General features: G+C 40.2%; 1 protein-coding gene across 1 annotated transcript in view; it reads right to left on the reverse strand.

Moving 5' to 3' along the window:
• UBE3C (ubiquitin protein ligase E3C) overlaps window positions 1–19,546 on the reverse strand; it is a 168,544-nt gene that overhangs the window by 20,883 nt on the left and 128,115 nt on the right. Inside the window, exon 19 of the mRNA XM_084621594.1 lies at window positions 10,184–10,396. Coding sequence (XP_084477720.1) covers window positions 10,184–10,396 — 213 coding nt within the window. The remainder of the gene's footprint in view (window positions 1–10,183; window positions 10,397–19,546) is intronic.

Consider the following 19,546-nt stretch of genomic DNA (forward strand, 5'->3'; position numbering starts at 1 on the left):
AGCTTTTCCCTACCTTGTTTTGAAGTTCCCTTAGGATACCTGATGAGTGTAACCATGATGCCCTGCACATAATTATGGCTGTCACTGTCGTGCATGCCGCTGTGTCCGCCATGTCAAGGGATGCCTGCAGCTCTGTTCTAGCAATAAGTTGGCCCTCGTTGATGATGGCTCGGAAGTGTTCTCTTTTTTCCTCCGGAATAACCTGGATGAAATAATTTAATTTGGTATAATTGTCGTGGTCTAGTTGGCGAGTAACGCTGTGTAATTGGCCGTGCGAAATTGAAGAGTCGATGACGATTAAACCTCTGTGCCCCAAGAGGTTTAATCTCATCCAGTCCTTGCCTAGGGGCATGGATTTGAACTGAGACTGTTTTCCTCATTGGTTAACAGTCTCCACTACTAAGGAGTTAGGTTGTGTGTGCGCAAAGAGGAAATCCATGCCTCTGTTTGGCACATGGTATTTCCTGTCCGTATACTTACTGATTAGGAGAATGGCGGCACATGTTTGCCACACCATTTCTGCAGGTTCCATCAAAGCATCATTTATGGGAAATGCTATCTTCATCATGGAAGAAATGTGTAAGATCTTGAGTTGGTGTTGTGTCTCTGGTACCTCCTCAAGAGGAATGTTCTGATTCTGTGCCACCCATTGGAATAGCTCCTGAAAGTGCTCGAAGTCATTTGTAGTAGTGAGAGGCAGGAGCACAACTGCCTCATCAGGGGAAGAAGAGGAGTTGTGAGCAGGGAATATCTCTTGCTCAGTCATCTTCTTCCCTCTCCTCTGTTACCTCAGAAGGTTTGGGTACTGATGTCATTGCAGAGCGTATGGGTTTCCTGTGAGAAGTGGGAGGTCTGTGGAATTGAGACATGTAGGCTGCCCAAGGGTCCCACTGCAGCAATTGAATGGGAAATGGCATAGGAGGGCACATCCATGGGTTAGCAAGCCATGGGGACAGATCCCTGGTATTCTGTTCCCATGGTCTATAATGAGATTTGGTGCCTGCTGGGGAGGAGCATCCAGAAGAGAAAACTGCCTCCTGCACATCTTTCTCCTCATCACTCGAAAAAAAGTCGAGCGATGGGAGATTCAGGTGCCATTAGTACCAGAGAGCAGGCAGTGCCAAGCAGTGGAGATCTGGGTGCAGAGGACATTTGCATGTTTGACGAGTGTATAAGGGGGATCGGTGCTGACATATGTGATGCTGTATCCTTCTGTGCCACCTCTTTAGGTGGAAGTGAAGCCGGTGCAGACTTTTTGGGTGTAGCCTTCTTAGGTGCTGCGGGCTCCGATCTTGGTGGTTCCGTGGTCAGTGCTAATGAGCTCACTGTGACAGGGGAAGCCATCACAGGCGGTTGAAGTTGCAGTACCATGCTCTTTGCAGAGGTAGTCGGTGCCGTGGAGGAGGATGCTGCTTTGTGCCTGCTACTCGACTCCTTTATCCTGCCAGCAGAGGTCCTGGAGTGGACGGTGCCAGAGGAGCCCGGTGCGTCAAAAGTGCTTACTCTGGAAAAGGTCGGCACCACAGGCAGAGATCTCACTGGAGACTGCTTCTTTTATAAATGTTCTCGGGCTCGGTGGAGACGTGGCCCTTTTCCTCGATTTTATAGAGAAGTTGGCACTTAGTCTCTCCATGGAGGATGTGCCCGGGGTGTCCCTTGTTGCGCTTTGTCCAGGGTCTGATGTTCGAGTGAGGGATTTCTTCATTAGAATAAGTTTAAGGTGAAGATCCCTATCTCTCCTTGCTCTAGCTTTAAGATTGTTACAGTGAGCGCACTTTTGTGGTATGTACGACTCACTTAAGCTTCGGACACAAAGGGAGTGACAACTGAAGATTGGCATTGCATCCTCACATGAAGTGCATCTTTTAAAGCCTGGGGAGCCAGGCATATTTGAGACGTCCCTGGTGAAAACTGGGGGATGGGAAAATGAAAGTTTGGCTTTTTTAACAGCTATCTAACTAGATTTAACTAACTTTAACTATACTAAGTAACAGACTGTTAAAAAAAAAGGGTAAAAACTAAGCTATTATTATTGGAAGGTTTACACTGACACCGCTAATGGACTCCATCTCAAGCCGAGGACAGTTGAGAAGGAACTGAAGGGGTCGGGGGCATTTGCGTGCTAGATGAGGTAACAGCGGTGCAGCAAGACTGCTATTGCGCACGCACACCCCCGACCAGACACTGCTACCGAAAATCTCCGATCAAAGGTGCTGGGATGCACCGACACCTGAAGTGGAGAACCCACAGGGACAGTACTCGAAGAAGGTTTTGTTACTGGACTAAAAAAACCTACAAATAAATACGCTTATCAAAATACTTTGGCATGCAAAACTATTGATTTGCAAATGGATATACTATATTAACAGTAACACATAAAATGGGTTCCAATATAGACGCTGAAATATTCCAAATACAGCAGGATTAAAGTAAGGCCATTAATCTTTTAATATTATCCTTCACGAAAAAATGATAATTTTGCTGAGCAAGCAACCAACCAGTGGTGATTGTTAGGGTTGGGGATGCTTTTAGAAACTATCTAGGAGCAAAGTTTGGGCTGACAAAAAAGTTTTTGTGGATGTAGGTGCAATTTAGTTTTAACCCATCCTTTATTTAGTTAGAATTTCAAACGGGACTACTGTAGATCGTCCACTCAACTTTGAAACATATACTACTCGCCTGGGTATACATCAGATACCCTCCCTTAGCAATAACATGACAGGCTGATAGATCTTGTTGGGTTGCCTTTTCTATCTGTTCAACTTTTGCCACTAGATGGTGCAAGACAACAGTGTGGGTACTTATGTATGAAGTCACAGTGGAAAGCATCTCAAAAAGGGCACACTTACAGAAATAGCTTTCATTTTCATTTTGAATATGTCAAAGCTAAAAAACTTCCAAAAATCTTCTTAAGTACTTTAAGAGGTTCTTTACCAAAACAATACATTTAAACTTCAAAAGAAATTGGCCTGAAGAAAATCATTACTCAGTGGACAATAAGCATAATATACAATGTGGGTTACTCTATTTCATGTATTGAAACTGTGTTTCTTTAAAACGATGACAAAAAAAATCCAGGTGGAATAAACAAAGAACAAAGCCACCAATTTAAAACTATCAACTGATAACTGATCTCAGACAATATCTCGTTAAAAGTTCGATACCCCTATGTAATGTGTTCTTTTAGGGAGAAAATATGTTCAGGGAAAAAACTCAGCTTGCTTAATTCACGTTAATATTCCTATAAGTAAAGCAAAAACAAAATTCCAAACTTTTACTTGTTTTATGAAGCTAGACACTTTAAAGATGTGAATAATTATTTTAGGTTTGCCAAAAAAAATTTTTTAAGTCCATCGGTGTAGACCTCTGAATTATTTCCTTGTGTCTGGAGCTGGTAATAGAATTGCTCAGGTGAGCATAATTCAATTCAATAACTATCATTTGCCCACTGCAAAGAGATTTCCAGACATGTTAAGGAATGGCACTGAAATAACAGAGATTTTACTTTAAAATACAATTATGAAGGCTCAGTGAAAATCATAAAAATGGTACAAAGGCAGAACTAAAATCAGGATGCTATGGTTATTAAACTTGAAGTCTCCTCATGTGGTTTTATTTCCCAGATCAGGGCTTTGGGATGTCAACTAGTTTCAATTAAAAGTGAGATACTGTCCTGCTTGAAACAACCCACTTCCCTCAGTGTTTCTTAACGGGTTCAAATGATAATGTCTGGCTTTTTATGTGCTTTTCACATAAGTAGAGAAGTGTCTGAACACTTACCTGCTGGGATGCCATAGGTCAAACAATGAATTTTATTTATTTGGATGAAACTTTGTTCCTTGTTTGATAGGTTTCTTTCTGAGATCCTGTATTTCATATTTGTCTGGGTATTGTAAGTTAGTAAGCCTTTCTTCCAAGTGTCAGAAAGGAAAAAAGCTCTCTTACTTCTGGTGCATAAATCCAAGAGCAAAACTCTCCGAGTTCACTGAGGACAATTTGTGGTGCAAAGAGGCCTTAAAGCAACTGGAGGCAGCCAGTGGAGAAGTCCCCCTGTGCAGAGGAACTTTCTGCTGGTGTAAATCTGGCAGAGGCAGAACCACTGGTTCCTATACCAGCTGCCCCTCCACCAGAGAAGGTGGAAGAAAGGGTGTTTTGAGGCATTCTGGGGGCAGTGAGGGGATATACATATTTTAAGAAAAGGTAATGTTCCCTCTACACATTGCTGTTGTGAGGGGGGGAAGTGGTCATCTTAAGTTAGCATTGTTGGCTTTGCAGGGGGTCAGGTAACCTGGGGTGGATCTTTTGGCTCCCCTCCTACCACGGGTCCAATCTTCCCAGAGAACTGTGAAAGAGCACTCTTTTAGGGTATGTCTATACTGCAGCTGGGAGCGTGCTTCTCAGTGGTGGGTAGCTCTGGTCAAGCTAGTGTGCTAAAATACCTGGGCTGAAGGGAACATGGTCTGAGTTCAGTCTAGAAGGTCAAGGCCAGAAGCACCAGTCCGTACTAGTGGGATGCTATAGAGGCAGGCTGAAGTCAAAGTTGATGAGCTGCACCAGTTCAGTATCAAGTGAGTCAACCGTAGTAGAACCAGAGTCAGGGAGAGGTGTCAGGAGCAGAGCAGGGAACCGTGAAACAGAAGTAATGCTACGTATCAGGAGCAGGGCTGGGTCCAGAAACCAGGAGCAAGGCAAGGTATCAGGTGTGTGCAGCAAGGTCTGTGTGCAGCAGCAAGCCAGGGATCCACCTAGTTGCACAGACAGACTACAGGTGTTTCCCCTAGGCCTTGAATAGCGTGCCTGGGCCAGTCAAGGAACAGAGTTGGCTCTGCCAGTCAGGACCTGCATGGACAGGACATCCAGTGGTGCTTGATCCCATAAGGCTCACAGCCTGTCAATCAGTGCTCTGTCAGAGCCATTGGGTGGTGGTGTGGATGCAGCACTCAGTGACCAGCACATCCAGGTTCTAGCCCCATGGATCCTCACACCACCGTCCGCCCTCAAATGTTGCCTGATCAGGCTTATCAGGGTGGGTCCTGTGGAAGGCCTCCACCAGTTATGGGGCATATATGTGACTGGCAAACACTCTTCAGAGCCGTATTCCTCCCAGTCCACCAAGTACCACAACTTGCCTTGTCTGAGTTTGGAGCCCAGAATGGCATTGACAATGTGCTCCTCATAACCCGGACCTTAACAGGCAGAGGTGGTGGCTATACGTGACCAGATAACAGGTTCTCTGTGTGCAGTTTCAGGAGCAAGATGTGAAAAACAGGATGTATTTTAAGGGACTTAGGCAGCTGAACTTTAAAGGGTATATGATTAATCCACTGGCAGATCTGATGTGGCCCATGATATTGGTGATCCACCTTGTGAGACAGCCTGCCCACATGGAGGTGGTTGGAGGATTGAACACTTTTTGTTCAGTTGTGAAGGCTGGGCGTTTCTATCTCTGACGGTCCACATGCTGCTTATAGACTTCCTTGGTGTTACTGAGATGACCCTTCAGCTGCTTCTGAATGTGGTGAAGTCACTGGACCATATCAGTGGCTGCAGGGTTTTGGGAGCCTGTCAGCAGTGCAGGGTGCAACCGGGGATGAAACTTGTGGTTGGCAAAAATGGAATTCTGGCAGTTTCACCTGCTCTTCATGCTCCGTCCCTAGACCTAACCCCTGACCAGACTAAGAAGGTAATCAGCCTGCTGACAGGAGAAGCTTTGGACTGGTTCTCCCCCCTGCTGGAGCCAGATGATGTGATGTTGACAGTGTTGGGGATAATTTCTCCAGACCTTCTCCACCATCTTCAGTGATCTCCATCCTACACATATGGCTGAAGCCATCCTTTCGAAGCTCTGACAGGGTCAGGGGTTGACTGTGATCCTATGCAGCGCATTTCCACTGACTTATGGCAGACATACAATGGAGTGAGGCAGCCTTACTATACCAGTTCTGAACTGAGCTGAGTGAGGAAGCCAAGGACAAATTAGCCTGCATGGAGCCTCCGATGGGCTTGGAAATGTACATTGACATATATATCTGGATTGATAGCCAGCTGCGTGAGTATCGAAGGAGAAAGGAGGAGCTGCACTGCCACCATGCTCATGCCCCAAACTGCCAGCCCCAAACCAGACTCCTGAACCCATCCAGGTTAACCCAGAGGCAGCTGACCATTGATGAGAAGAAGTGACGCTGATGCACTAATTTATGCCTTTACGGCAGAGACAGAAGCTTTCATAGCAACTTCTGAGGCCTCAAAATTCTTCCTCAGGGAGCTCACAGCTCAGGGCACCTGATTCGCCCTTGATGGTCCAGCAGGCTCCTCAGCCATCACCTCTCTTGGATGAATACCTTGGGACTGAGATATTTCCAGGTTGAAGAGTTCCATTCCTACACTACTATTTCCCAAAAGATGAGTGCCTAAGCAGGTTTGCTTCGCTTCTCTCCTCAGCGACGGTAGTCAGTGTAATTGCCAACACATACAAGTTACCACACAGTTCTTTCTAAGCAAGCACTTTTGTTCTTAAGGTAAAAGCATTACAATGAAAACACTCGAACAATAAAAGAACCTACACACATTAACAAAGCTTCCAGAGATCACCTCCAACAAGGGCTCTGGTTGGTGATTAGTCCTTCAAACCCCACCCGGGGGTATTCCTGTGATCACCAGTTCATAACAGTTTTTGCACAGACTAGCCACCGAATCTTATAGGGTCTCATTGGGCCAAAGACCCTCCAACCCTTCCCTAAGGATTGGGACCGCCCTTGGACCAGAGGTGCTGTTTGTCTGCTGAATCAGAAAAAAAGCTCTGAGTCAGTTTTAACTCAGGCCTGTTAATCAAACATTCTCCCTTTGTCTGTTGGTCCCTGAAGAATCCATTCTGAACAAGGAGATGCAAGCCTCCCTCCAGATGCTGCCAGCTCTCTGGAGGTGCTGCCTAACCACCCCACAGGGCTTAGTTCCAGGGCTTAGTTCCTGGAAGGCTGTGGTCCCCCCTCCTGTGGAATTACATACACTCCATCCACAGTACATAAACATTTGCATTTTTAATACAATGAACTCCTACAAAACTTAATTCAATAAGGTTTGTCCAAGATATTGTCATACCTATGACACCACCTACACTGTACGGTGGTCTAAAAGGGGAAGAAGTCTCCTTTAGCTGGAAGACTCAAACTCTTAGCAAAACAAATGACTGAGTTCACTTTCCTCATTGGACAAAGAGGACTCTGAGGAAGAGGAAAGCATTTTCCTATTTTTTTTTTAAAAAAGACTGTTTGAATTTATTAGTCTCATCCTTATGTTCTGAGTATTTTACAAGAGTGTTTAGTTTCTTAGCTGCCAAACCAGGAGCTAAAGTAAAGAAAGAATTAGAGTCAATATACATAGCTATCTAGGAGGAGCCTTTTCCCATGAGACCTTTTTTTACTAGCTGCCATTTTGTGCACTTGAGCCAGCAGTGAAAAACCAGGCCAGTGTCACTGCAGGAGCTAGCTCTTTATCAGGAGCTACTGCTATTTTGAATGGCGTGGTACAGTGTTCCTTCCCCTAACTAGGAATCCTAATGAGTGCAACCTCAAGTTGACTGAAAGTCCGTGAGAACTGAGAGCACTTAGCACCTTGTCGGACTGGACCTAATGTGTTGGTAATAGAATTCCAACCTCTCTTGCTGATAGAATCCTTACTGAAAGTGACTTTCACTGTAGATAATGTCTGTGCCACAGCTGCTGGGTGGGCACTGTTATGAAGACAGCTATTTACAATGGTAGATTTATGGTGCATTTATTAGGCACTAATTCATTAGGGACTAAAGTGGTTGTTTAGCTGAAAACTAGAGATAATGTACACTCGACATATAGTATAAATTAAATACTCAGCTCTTTTCCAGTCAAAGTGAATTAGCCTTACCTTAATACAGTTAATTAGTACTCAATGCTTAAGCAAGCTCCGATGATCAAACACAGCACTGAATGTATTTGTCTATATGAGGTTTATTAACATACTGAAGTAAAACTAGAAAAAAAAACCCTCAATACTCAAATGCAGACGATAATTAAAAAAATCAATTAGTCCTGCAGCAATTACACTAAAATCCAGAGGGTCTCATTCTTCAAGGCTAAAATGTTCTTTATCTAAGTATAAACAAGAACACTCAATTTTAAACAACCTGACAGAATTTCAGTTAGTTACTCAGAAGAGCATTTTATGTTCAACCTTTCTTTTGAAGATATGCCTACAATTAACAATCAATAGTTACTATTGTACTAACAATCCTTGTTACTATTAACCGCACTTCTTTGGTAGAGAATTTGAAGAAAATAAACTCAAACTCCTTGACAAGAATGCACTTGGTACAATTTTTTTTGTATTAATAGTTAGAGCTGGCAGCATCTCCATCAAGAAAATCTTCCTCAATGCTCTTTCTGGCAGCTTTTTGTTTTTAATCTCTCCACCTGCTTGTTGCTCTATGTTCTCCACTAGATGTTTGGCCTACTTTCTGAGTACAGATGGACCAGATATGTTTTAGATCAGAGACTGGAACCCTTCCATGAAATAACTTTTTAAAATGGGGGTTGAACTGTTTTTTGTTTGTATTATTAAACCCTCAATTTAAATGCTCTGAAAGGAGTAATTCATGCTATTGGACTAATACTTAAAACAAAACAAAACAAATAGCAGCTTACTGTCAAACACTCATGTTTATAAGTAGAGGCAACCACTTCGTATATATTGTGACCTTAGCAACCAAGTATCAATAAGTGATAAAACTAAGACCACTGATTGGACAGTTCTAAGGCAACTGTAAAACACCTGACAAGAACATTTGTAGATGGACAAAACTGAGAAAATGCTTTCCCAAACAACAGCATATTAGTTCACTGCTTTCAATTTTGGAGGTTGTTACACAGACATGCATAACTCTCAAATCTCACATACTGATGTGTAACCCAGAAATGAATAGGTCAATGGGTTACTTTTTACATGAATTATTATTTATGTTAGGCAACTGACCACCTTTCAATGTGATTTATGATCCCCAAATTTGAAGATACTACTTTAAGAATGTAACAGTGTCAGGTTCTAAGATCCTGCAAAATGAAGAGAAATGGATGATGGAACAGTAGAAACAGCAGCAGCAAGATGAAGCTGTACACTGAAAGTAACAGAACCCAGACTTGCTGCAAGAAGTAGCATCGGTACCAGGAGTTACAAATTCCAGGAGTGGCTGCTGCACAGGCTCATTAACCGTTTCATTAGCTAGGCTGCCACTAAACTCAGGCTTTCCCTGTCTGAACTGAGAAATGAAGAGGACCCAGAGGTCTACCTGGTCACTATTTAGTGAAAAACTATGAGGCTTACTGCATCTGAGTGTGACGAAGAGTTCCAAGTTATCTGTTTGGCCTCCTTTCTTATAGAAGAGTTACAAGCTAACATCAGGCTCTGAAAGAGGATGCTGCTATAGATTACAAGAATGTTAAGACTGCTATTTTGGACCGATTATAAGTAATGTAGGAGATGTAAAAATTCCATCTGTCTTATTTAGCACTTTTCATGGGTAGATCTCAAAGCACTTTACAAAGGAGAGCAACCACTCCTTTGCTTAAGCTTGAGACCCTAAGAGCAGGAGAACCAAAGGACATCCTGATATTGGAGTGTTAATTGAAAAGTCTGCTTGAGAAACAAACAACGGTGTTCCTAAGGCTAGACTGCTCTTATGATTCTGCGGCTGTTCATAGCTTTGCTGCTCAGAACCTTGTGGGCAATAGTGAACTTGACAAAAATCAGGTCAGTTTCCAACTCTTACTACTTGGGGAAGATCAGAACAGCAGAAGACATAGTATTAGAGATACTCAGTGAGGAAAAATATTCCTACTATTATAAAATACTTTGTTCAAGAAATTGACTAGGATATTTGGGGCAATTTACTACTAGAACTATCAGACATTTTATCAACAAATAAGCAATGCTGACACAAATGAGAGTCATTTTTTGTGTTTTTGATAAATACAGGATCAGTTATTATTCACTCCAAATATTGAAATAGTCAGAATCACTGTGCCTCTTTACTTAAAGTTGGACAAACGGCACTTGTTACACATGTGCCTTATCACTTTTACATCCAAATATGAATGTAGTAGGGAAATTAATGATTAACTTGTTAAGCTGGGAAGGAAAAAAATGCCACACTTACCTGTGCCTCCCCAAGGTCATTATTCACCACAGTAAAGTTTAGCCCAAGTTCTTCTACATCCCCTTCGTAGCTCTTGAGAAAAAGCAAATTTTTGTACATTTCTGGATCTAATGAAGCCAGATGATGAATGTCCACATCAGCACTTGTCCCCAGCAACTTTGAGAGGAAAAAACTAGCAAATGGCAGCTCTACCAGCATATTTTCATACAGTGCCTAAGAATAAAAACAATTAAGAAAATGACATTAGCTTTCATTATGGGTACTACAAAGACATTCTTAATATCCTTTATCATCTATTCCTTACATTTCTGTAACTTTCCCCTTATTTAATGTCTGAATAGAACCTCTTGGTGAAAAAATATCCCATGTACTGTATCTATTTACATGTGCAACTGTAGTCTGAAATTTTAACAATCCTGCTGTTGAAATATCATGCTTTAAAACTTTACAAATAAGTTATCTGCCCATTGCAAAAGCCATAGCATTTTCATACTCTAACAAATATCGACACTATGAATATAACAGTTGCTGGGAACCTGTTAGACACCATCATTCATTTACAAGAAAAACAAGGATTATCAATGCCAATATCACCTCCAGAATGTCTTCAAATCAGATGAAAGATATCTATTCTATGCCATTAGTCAACCCATACAGATGCGGTGAAGCAGATTCCAGAGTTTCCATTCTTACCCTCTAATTTGCCAGCCGTTTCAAAGGTAAAACGTGAGTGTGATTCTACTCTGAAAAATAACTATCTAAAAACTGCTTCTTCTTACTAATAAACAGCAAATCTTCATTCTTTCTGTACTCAGAGTCAATGCTGCATACTTTGGTGAACGGAATACGTTACTACTTTTTACTCCTGTTAAACCGGAAGAAATAACATAGCTAAGAAAGAGAAATGACTGGATTCTATTCCTTATTGTGCATCATCAACATGATTTGCTAATTTCCAATTTCAAAGCCTACCAGCCTATGCAATATACTAAATTAAAGTCACCAGTGGGGCACAGGTGCAATCAAAGGCATAAGTTAGCCTGGCTAAACATTTATTATTGTTGACGTGAGAGTATGAAAGAACCCATCTTGATTTTAAGTTCCCAGTATGAAGCAACATTAATGGATGTTTATTTTTATAAACTGTAAACTGGAAGTATTTGATCTAGAAAATTGCGACGCCTACATGGAACTCCACCCATCCATTTTTTACTGAGTCAAACTCTGAAATGCAATTATACTCTACGTAAAGTCCATGCATATTCCCCCAAATATACAATCCTGTCAGTCAGAGAAAATATGCAATGATAGCCAACCTCAAAAAGAGGGAGAAGGGGAAATGTGTGGAGGGAGGGAGAGAAAGATTAAAATTTTATAGAGGTGTTGGCGGGGGGAAGGTGGAGAGAAGGGAAAGCACCCAAATGTTATACACATTTAACATAAAAATAGATAAAAATGTGCATCTTACATTCAGACCTCCTCCTACTGTTCATTAGCCACATTAGCATTTTTCTCTAGACCCCAGTTCAGCAATCATGACCTCAGTATTTCCCACAACATCAGTGCAGAGAGAATGGGGAAAGGGGCATCAGGAGGCTATTACTGACAGTTTCCCTTTCTGCTGTTTGAAAGTTTAGCTATTTATGTGTTACTCAGTTCCTCTGAGATTGCTGTAGTATTTAGAAAAGGAAGTAATATATAAGCAAGGAAAACAATGAAAAGCACTAATCACCCAGTGATAGCCTAACAAAGGTGTAAAGAAAAAACCCACACAATTGCTTAAACTTTAGAAGGAACATTTTTTGGTTGTCCTGTTAGATTTACCATTAAGAACACACTAATAAGGAGTTCAAAGCCAAAGGATGTATTATACATATAAACTATATGATTTATTCAACGTGTGGAAGTCAAACTCTGCATTTGTGTAGCTGACTTTAAAAGTGAACTAAAAGTGTAAATCATTAATTTGCAATGTATAAGGTCACTATTTGCCATTCCTGCATTAGTAACAATAAAACCATTGTAATTCCTTAAATATATCAAAGCTACCTGAATTTAAAATGGAATCCCATCTATGACTCATAAAATGTAAATGCAGAGGTGTTTTTTTTCTTTTTTTACACAAGGCAGGTTTAAACCTTTAAAGCATTTAATATACAAAGACTAATAAATGATAGCACTAAAAACCATGATCACATCAGCTAAATGGATTATAAATTAAATTTCCATAATGCATGCGACTGAAATACAAATGTAGGCATAAATCAAGGTATTTTCTAAACACAGGTTAATTACACAAATTCAAAAACTGTCTATTTTTTATGCAAAATAATCCACTTAGCATTTTTCATATTGGTCTTAATTCTTAGTCACTTGCAACACTTGCTCCTAGAAACCTATCAATAACTCTATGTCAAGAAAAAATAGCAATAGGTATATTGAAGAAACTTGTATGCTATTTTTCAAGTGTCTGTCTTTTATGAGTGTTTATTGCCAGAAATTGTGCCAAAATGATCTGAAATAAAAAGGATTAATTGTAGTAGAAGCCTTTTAATATAAGTGAGTGCACTAGCAATGCAATTAATGCAAATCGTGATGCTATCAGGAGAATAAATGTGAACAACATCACAGACCATTTCTGTTTGCTGCCAAATAACTTTAGTAATTTACTACATTAAGAATCAATAAAAAAAAATAATGCTTTTCAAATGCATCACTATCAATCTTCAGGTAGTTCCAAACTGAACATTTATAACAATCTAAAAACTATATAAAACATTTTTAAGCCACCTTGATTGTGCAGGTAGGTGATAACTTTAATTGCTGCTTATGTTAGCCAAGTGATTCTAAATATAAAAAGTAAAGTACATTTGTAAAAAAGGTAAAATAAATATTCTAATTAGTGTAAAAGCTAAGTTTTGGTATTGAATGTCCTAACAAAGTTTTAGAAAAAAATGCAGAGAACTCTCTTTGATAACTTAAGTGACAATCAGCTTCAGTCCTTCCAAAGAGGAGAAATATAGTAAAACAAAGCCAACATTGCACTGAAGTGGCCATATGCCCTACTCTGCAGGAATCTGCCTAGACTGTGAACCTTTATCTTTCAACTGCAGATTAAGAGCAGCAACCACCTGAGGGAAGAAATTAGTTTACCCTTGAGATGGGATATGTTCTAACTCCTCCTTCTCTTTGACCACAACTCTGATGTCTCCTGTTCATACCCGGGCGCATGAGACCAAGGAACCATAATGGCTGATCCAATTACAAACAAACAAACAAACTCACTCCCTTGCTACTATACAAGAACTCTAGTCCTTCATTCAGCCAAGCTTCCTTTAGCCCTTAATGGTTGGCTCTTTTAGAATCCATTGGAGGATGACACCAGTGCTTGGGAGGTCACGTGCCCTAGTTTCCCATGTTAATTTTCCCTTTCCTTTCTGTCATTATCCTGTAGACCTAGGAGCTGCACATAATTACAGAAAGGAAAAAACCCAAACAGAAACTCATGAAAGAAGCAAATTTAGCCTAAGACCTGAGAATGAATAGATTATGGGCCTGGTTTTGCTAGATGACAAACATCTTCGAAGAAAATGAAAGCTAAACAGTGCCTCCCAGGATCAGGCCCAATCTTGCCCCCACTGATTTCAAAAAGAGCAGAGGTGGAAGCAGGTCCTTTCTTGGATTGGGAAAACTGCCAGCAAAACTCAGCTCAGGCCACTCATTTATCATTCCTCATATTTTGAATCCTAGTGCTCAATCCTGCAACCAGATCCCTGCAGGAAGACCCTTGCACTCATCCAAAGCCCCACTGAATCCACCTGCTTAGAGATATTGCAGGATAAGGGCCCAAGTCAGCACTTTCCTGGTTGTCAAAAATCAACATACCATAGAAAGAAATGGCCATTCTACATATACACATACAAAGTGTTTTTTTAACGTAGAAGAGGATAAGATATTTTCTCAAACATTGAAGATATCAAATACCTTAAATGGGTAACAAATACATTCAAGCAGATGTTATATAAAACAATCAAAACCATAGCTCTGAGATGTATACCATACTTAAGCCAATATCATCTCATGGAAAACCAGAACTGATTTTGCACCTGTCTGTAATTTTAATGACTTTTTGTTAGCATATCACTTTTTCTTAAATTTCTGGTTGTAGGAAAAAGCTTTTGTTTGCTGTGCCTAGAGTCTTGGATACATTTCATTTGGTTGACTACGTTCTTTCTCATCTACTGCTTTAAACGGATACAATATTCTCCCTCATCTTCTGTACCTCTATTTTTGGATAGTCTTGCTGGGGACATTATAATGGTTGCCATACTGCATTACAGAGATTAAATACCACAGCATTATACTATATGCATATTGTAGCAATTTTATAGGAACTGTGTAAATAGTTATGTTCATTTTAGAATGTAACACACTTCTATTGAAATACCATAAAAGTAGTAATAAAAATTTACATTTCTATTGTGCTTTTCATCCAAGGATTTTGCAGTTTTACAAATATTAGTGAATTTATCCTCCCAACACCTACCTGAGGTAGGTATTATCTTTTATCTATTTTCCATAGCAATGGAAAAATGAGGCACAGAGAATTTAAGCAACTTGCCACAAGTCACAAAAGTCTGTAGTGGAGTGAAATAGTCCTGGGCCTTAACCTCAAGGCCATCTTTTCACCCTTTATAATATTAAATAGTTACATTTACATTTATTACTTTATGAGTGACACCCAAAGTGGAAAAATTTAATTGAAATTCTGATGGACATTTGTGGATGGGCAGGAGACGACAGAATGTCATGGAAACAGCAGAAGAAGATAAGCTAACATGCTTTGAGAATGCTGTTTTTATCATGTATCATCAGAATAATCCTCAGGGCAGGGACTGCGCCTTTTCTATATTCAGCACAATACTGAGCACATTCCACAGATCCTAAGTAGGGTGACCAGATGTCCCGTTTTTAAAGGGACAGTCCCATTTTTGGGGACTTTTTCTTATATAGGTATCTATTACCCCCTACCCCCTCTCCCGTTTTTTCACACTTGCTATCTGGTCACCCTAATCCTAAGGCTATGTATATCGTCCATTACCCTACTACTTACGCACTACACAGGCACATTAGATCTGTGTATTATGGTCAGAGGCAGAAAGACAGCTATGATGGAAAAGCTCTTCCAAAGGGAAGTTCTTGTATGGTGTTCTAATATTGGCCACACTTTGAGTTGATCTAGTCATTTCAGTGTGTAACAAGTTAATATAGAATGTTTAAAGGATTTGGTAGCTTGGAATAACAAAGCTTACATGAATGTTAGAGCATGCTGATTAAGGATCCAACCCTGCAAAGCAGATACATGCATGTACCCATGCACCCATACTGAGTGTGATGGGACTCCAGGAAGGGGTCTGCTCCAGTGAATTTGTTTGCAGGATTGGGGCCCAAATAGGTTCTCACTTATGATTCCTAATACCTTCTGTATGAGGAAAAATGATTTATGATTACTTCATATACTCCCCATTAACCCTTTATAACCTACCTCCACTTTAAAAAAAACACTGACATGATAAAAGTAAAAAACACCTAGAAAGTGGGTGGGGTCTTGAGGGCTCACAAAGGAAAATGACTGAGTTTGAAAAGTCTGGTCTTTTAAAACAGTCATTTCCTTCATCAGCCCTCAAGACACCGGGCATCTAGAGAGTAACCTTTTCTAAGTTAGCCATTCGTAAACAGTTACTAAATAATACCTAGCACTTTTATAGTGAAATTCATCTTCAAAGCCGTATAGGACCACTAATAAAAATGATAGAAAAACAGAGAATCATTAGTATTTTCTCCTACCTTATATTATTTATATTCTAGTTATATTTCATCCTATTCACAAATCCCTGTTTAAAATAGCCTAATTCTTTGTGGCCTGGTTAAACAAAAGTTAAATGTGAAGACTGACTGCATAAAAATTAATTCAAGGTGTGTTTTTTCTTTATCATGACTCACTGCCCTCTCCTTACTCATTTAACCTTTTTTCAAAACTAGTATTTTCTTATTTTGAAGCATGAAATCATTTCTTGTAGACATGAGCATAATAAAATTTTTGAAAGTGAAGAAAAGTAGATTAACATATTGCTTTTAACACAATTATGGAAAAACATAAATTATAAAACAAGAATATCAGTCGTGTGTTACTATTTGGTTGCTGCAACCCATTGCCCTTCAGTCTGTATTTCAATGAATGCAATCAATGCATTATATTATTGCAGTATAGGAAGACCCACTCATGTCATTCTACAAATGGAAAATCTGCTATATAATATTTTTTCTTTTAAATATTGATGTACTTTTTTTTGGCCACTACTGCATAGCTCTTCTGCTTCATAAAACATAAGGCCAAGACTTTACAGTACAGGTGCCTAAAGTTATGTCTTAAATTCATGTTTAGGCACCTAAACAACTGGCCCAATTTTCAAAAGTGCTGAGTATGCAAAAGGTTCATTTTGCTTCAGTATGCTAATATTTTACTTCTGGAATTCTAAGTTGAAATATGATTTTCAAAGGATATAAAATAAGATGAGATTGGTGGTCTCAAACTAACTCCTGCTAGTTATTTATTAACATCACAAAACCACCACAACATACCACAGCACTATTAAAATCCTCAGATCTTAGGAGGAGTAAAGTTTTCAGATAAAGCAAAGTCATTTGTAAATTGGTATTATCTTTGATTTCTTGCCTGCTGGAAATGTTGAAGGTCAGCAAGTACAAGTTCATAAAAGCTCCAGCCATTTTGAGTAACTGAGTGTTTCGGTTGTGGAAAGCTTGCTTGTCAAATTTGCTGCAGTCAATGTAAAAATCTGAAATTGATTAGAAGTTTGTGATAAGCAGAGAATGTACTAGTGACTGACTGATTAACATTATCTTAAAAATCTAGGGATGTGGTTCTTAATTGTATATCATAGCATACATTACCAATGAAACTATTTGAGAATTTCTGCTAAAATGATCAAGTCATTTTGATTCATAAATGACGATTCACACCAAAGAATATTTGTATTTCAAGAATAGTGGAGAACCATTTTTAATCACCAAAACAATATACAGCACTTCACATCTACTCACTATCAGGGAGTGTTATAATGAGGACAGGCAAACATCATTCTAACTTACACTATAATTGATAGCTAAAAGTAGTTTAGGAGTACAGGTCAATCAAATGTTGACTCCACCACTTACCTCTAAGGCTCCCTACACCTGTCATCGTAAGTCCTTCCCCCAGGGTATTACTTCAAGGGTCGAGAGTGACATATGACCGGAAACAAGGGGTATTATGTGACCCCTCTAAGAACTCCTCACACCACCCTCTACCAACTGGAGTGGGTTTCAGTCCTGTAGGACCTCCCCAAGAGTGGGTTTGACCAAACAGGACAAGTTCAGGGACAGGGAGACCCATCCAAAAGAGAGTCCTGTGACACCTCTAAGAACGCCTCCAACCACCTTCTTCCAATAGGCATGGGTTTCACTCCTTTATGCCCTCCTGAAAGGGAAACATGTATAAATTGCAATAGGCATAGAATGAGGATCTAGGCAGAACCCTCAATCTCCAGAGCTCAACAGTTGGCTGGTCAGCAGTACCACCCCTGAAGCCCCATCGCTGTGTGGAATAAGCCATCTTGTTTCAAGAGCATATTTTTCAGAAATCGTGGAAACACTGAGGGGAAAACATGGCCTCCTTCATTTCCCCTATGAGAATTACAGAATACATTTTAGCTCTGAGGGCACTCAGTTGTCTGTGGAGAAAGCACTACGTCAGCAACAGTTCTGAGGAGCAGGAAGCTCTCAAGGGGAGCCCTTTGGGCCAGCCATTGATGGACATGTCAGAACCTGACCCCGAGTCTCAAGCACTCACGAGGCAGACTGACTAGCATGATGGCCACTGAGCATAGAGAGGAAGAGATAGCTCAGTGGTTTGAGCATTGGCCTGCTAAACCCAGGGTTGCGAGTTCAATCCTTGAGGGGGTCATTTAGGGATCTGGGGCAAAAATTGGGGATTGGGCCTGCTTTGAGCAGGGGGATGGACTAGATAACCTCCTGAGGTCCCTTCCAACCCTGATATTCTATGATTCATTCACCCCCATGGAGGAAGCTCATTGGAGAAGATGAATGGCAAAGATGTTGCTCACGTAAATAGACTATAAAAAGTGGTGGTCAAGTGTGGGGTAGGAACTGACCTAGGGTTGCATAAATCCAAAAAATAGTGGACTTACAGCTGTTTCTTTTCTGATAGTCTCGACAGCTCAATGACACCTTTCTAAAGGACCTGGAGATGCTGGACAGCGCTGCATCAGAGAGTGAAGGTGAATCTGATCCAACTTGTTTTTGCTGAAGATCAAGCCAACTTGTTGAAGAGGACACAAAGCGCAAGGAGGAAGATGGATTTAAGGAAGGCCCTTAGCATAGCACTAACAGCCAGTGCCATGCTGTGAGTGTAAAGGAGTCGTGTAGTCTACTGTACGCATTTCTGTTTATGCTGTCCTTAATCACTGTTTTAGGGAGAAGCTTTTTGAAGACTGTGAGGGCTGTGTTATAGATGCACCAGACCAGCTGCATCACAAAACTGTATGAATTGGACTTCAGAGAATAGAAACAGAATGCTCCAGGCCCTGTGTGCTGACCTGTGTTTGTAAAGCTTATTAAACACCATTATTGCCATAGGTTATGCAATGCAATGTCTGTGCTTAACCCAAGAAAATTTAGCATCAGGGACGACCTTGGTAAATGCTGTGCACAGCGCTTGAGATCCTAACGGTGTTTTAAACAAAATTACCAAACCGAAGGATACCCACTTAGTGCATTATATTGACTGCTTGACCCACTCAAAAAGTTACAGAACATTGATTAGGAAAACGACTAACTGTAAGAAATCTAAAAGGATTAAGTTAGAGAATAGTGAGGGGACAAGCATGTGATATACAATATTATAAAACTTGGTATCTGTAAATAAAAGTATCTATTGAAAAGGTCTTTGTGAGTATCTGGGTTTCCGTAATAAGGATAGCCTGGCCCTTAAATAAGATGAAAGTTTTGATGGGGCATCTCAGGTTGTTTTCAAGGGTTGTGTGTCTTCTAAATAAAAATAGTTTGTGAAAACCCAGCTATTGTGTCTTTAATAGAAGAAACCTATTTACAGCAAAAGGCTGAAATGCACATAGTAGAATCCAGGGGAGGAAAACAAAAATGAGTTTAAAGCAAAAAATATTGTATATTCTGTGTAAAACATAGATGTTTGAGACATGTATTTGAGTACAACACAGTTGATTCAATACCATCGAACTACAATGGTTTAACTATGACCTACTGAAA

The sequence above is a fragment of the Lepidochelys olivacea genome (genome assembly GCF_965140295.1).
Source record: "Lepidochelys olivacea isolate rLepOli2 genome assembly, chromosome: 2".
In the NCBI taxonomy this organism is placed as follows: domain Eukaryota; kingdom Metazoa; phylum Chordata; order Testudines; family Cheloniidae; genus Lepidochelys; species Lepidochelys olivacea.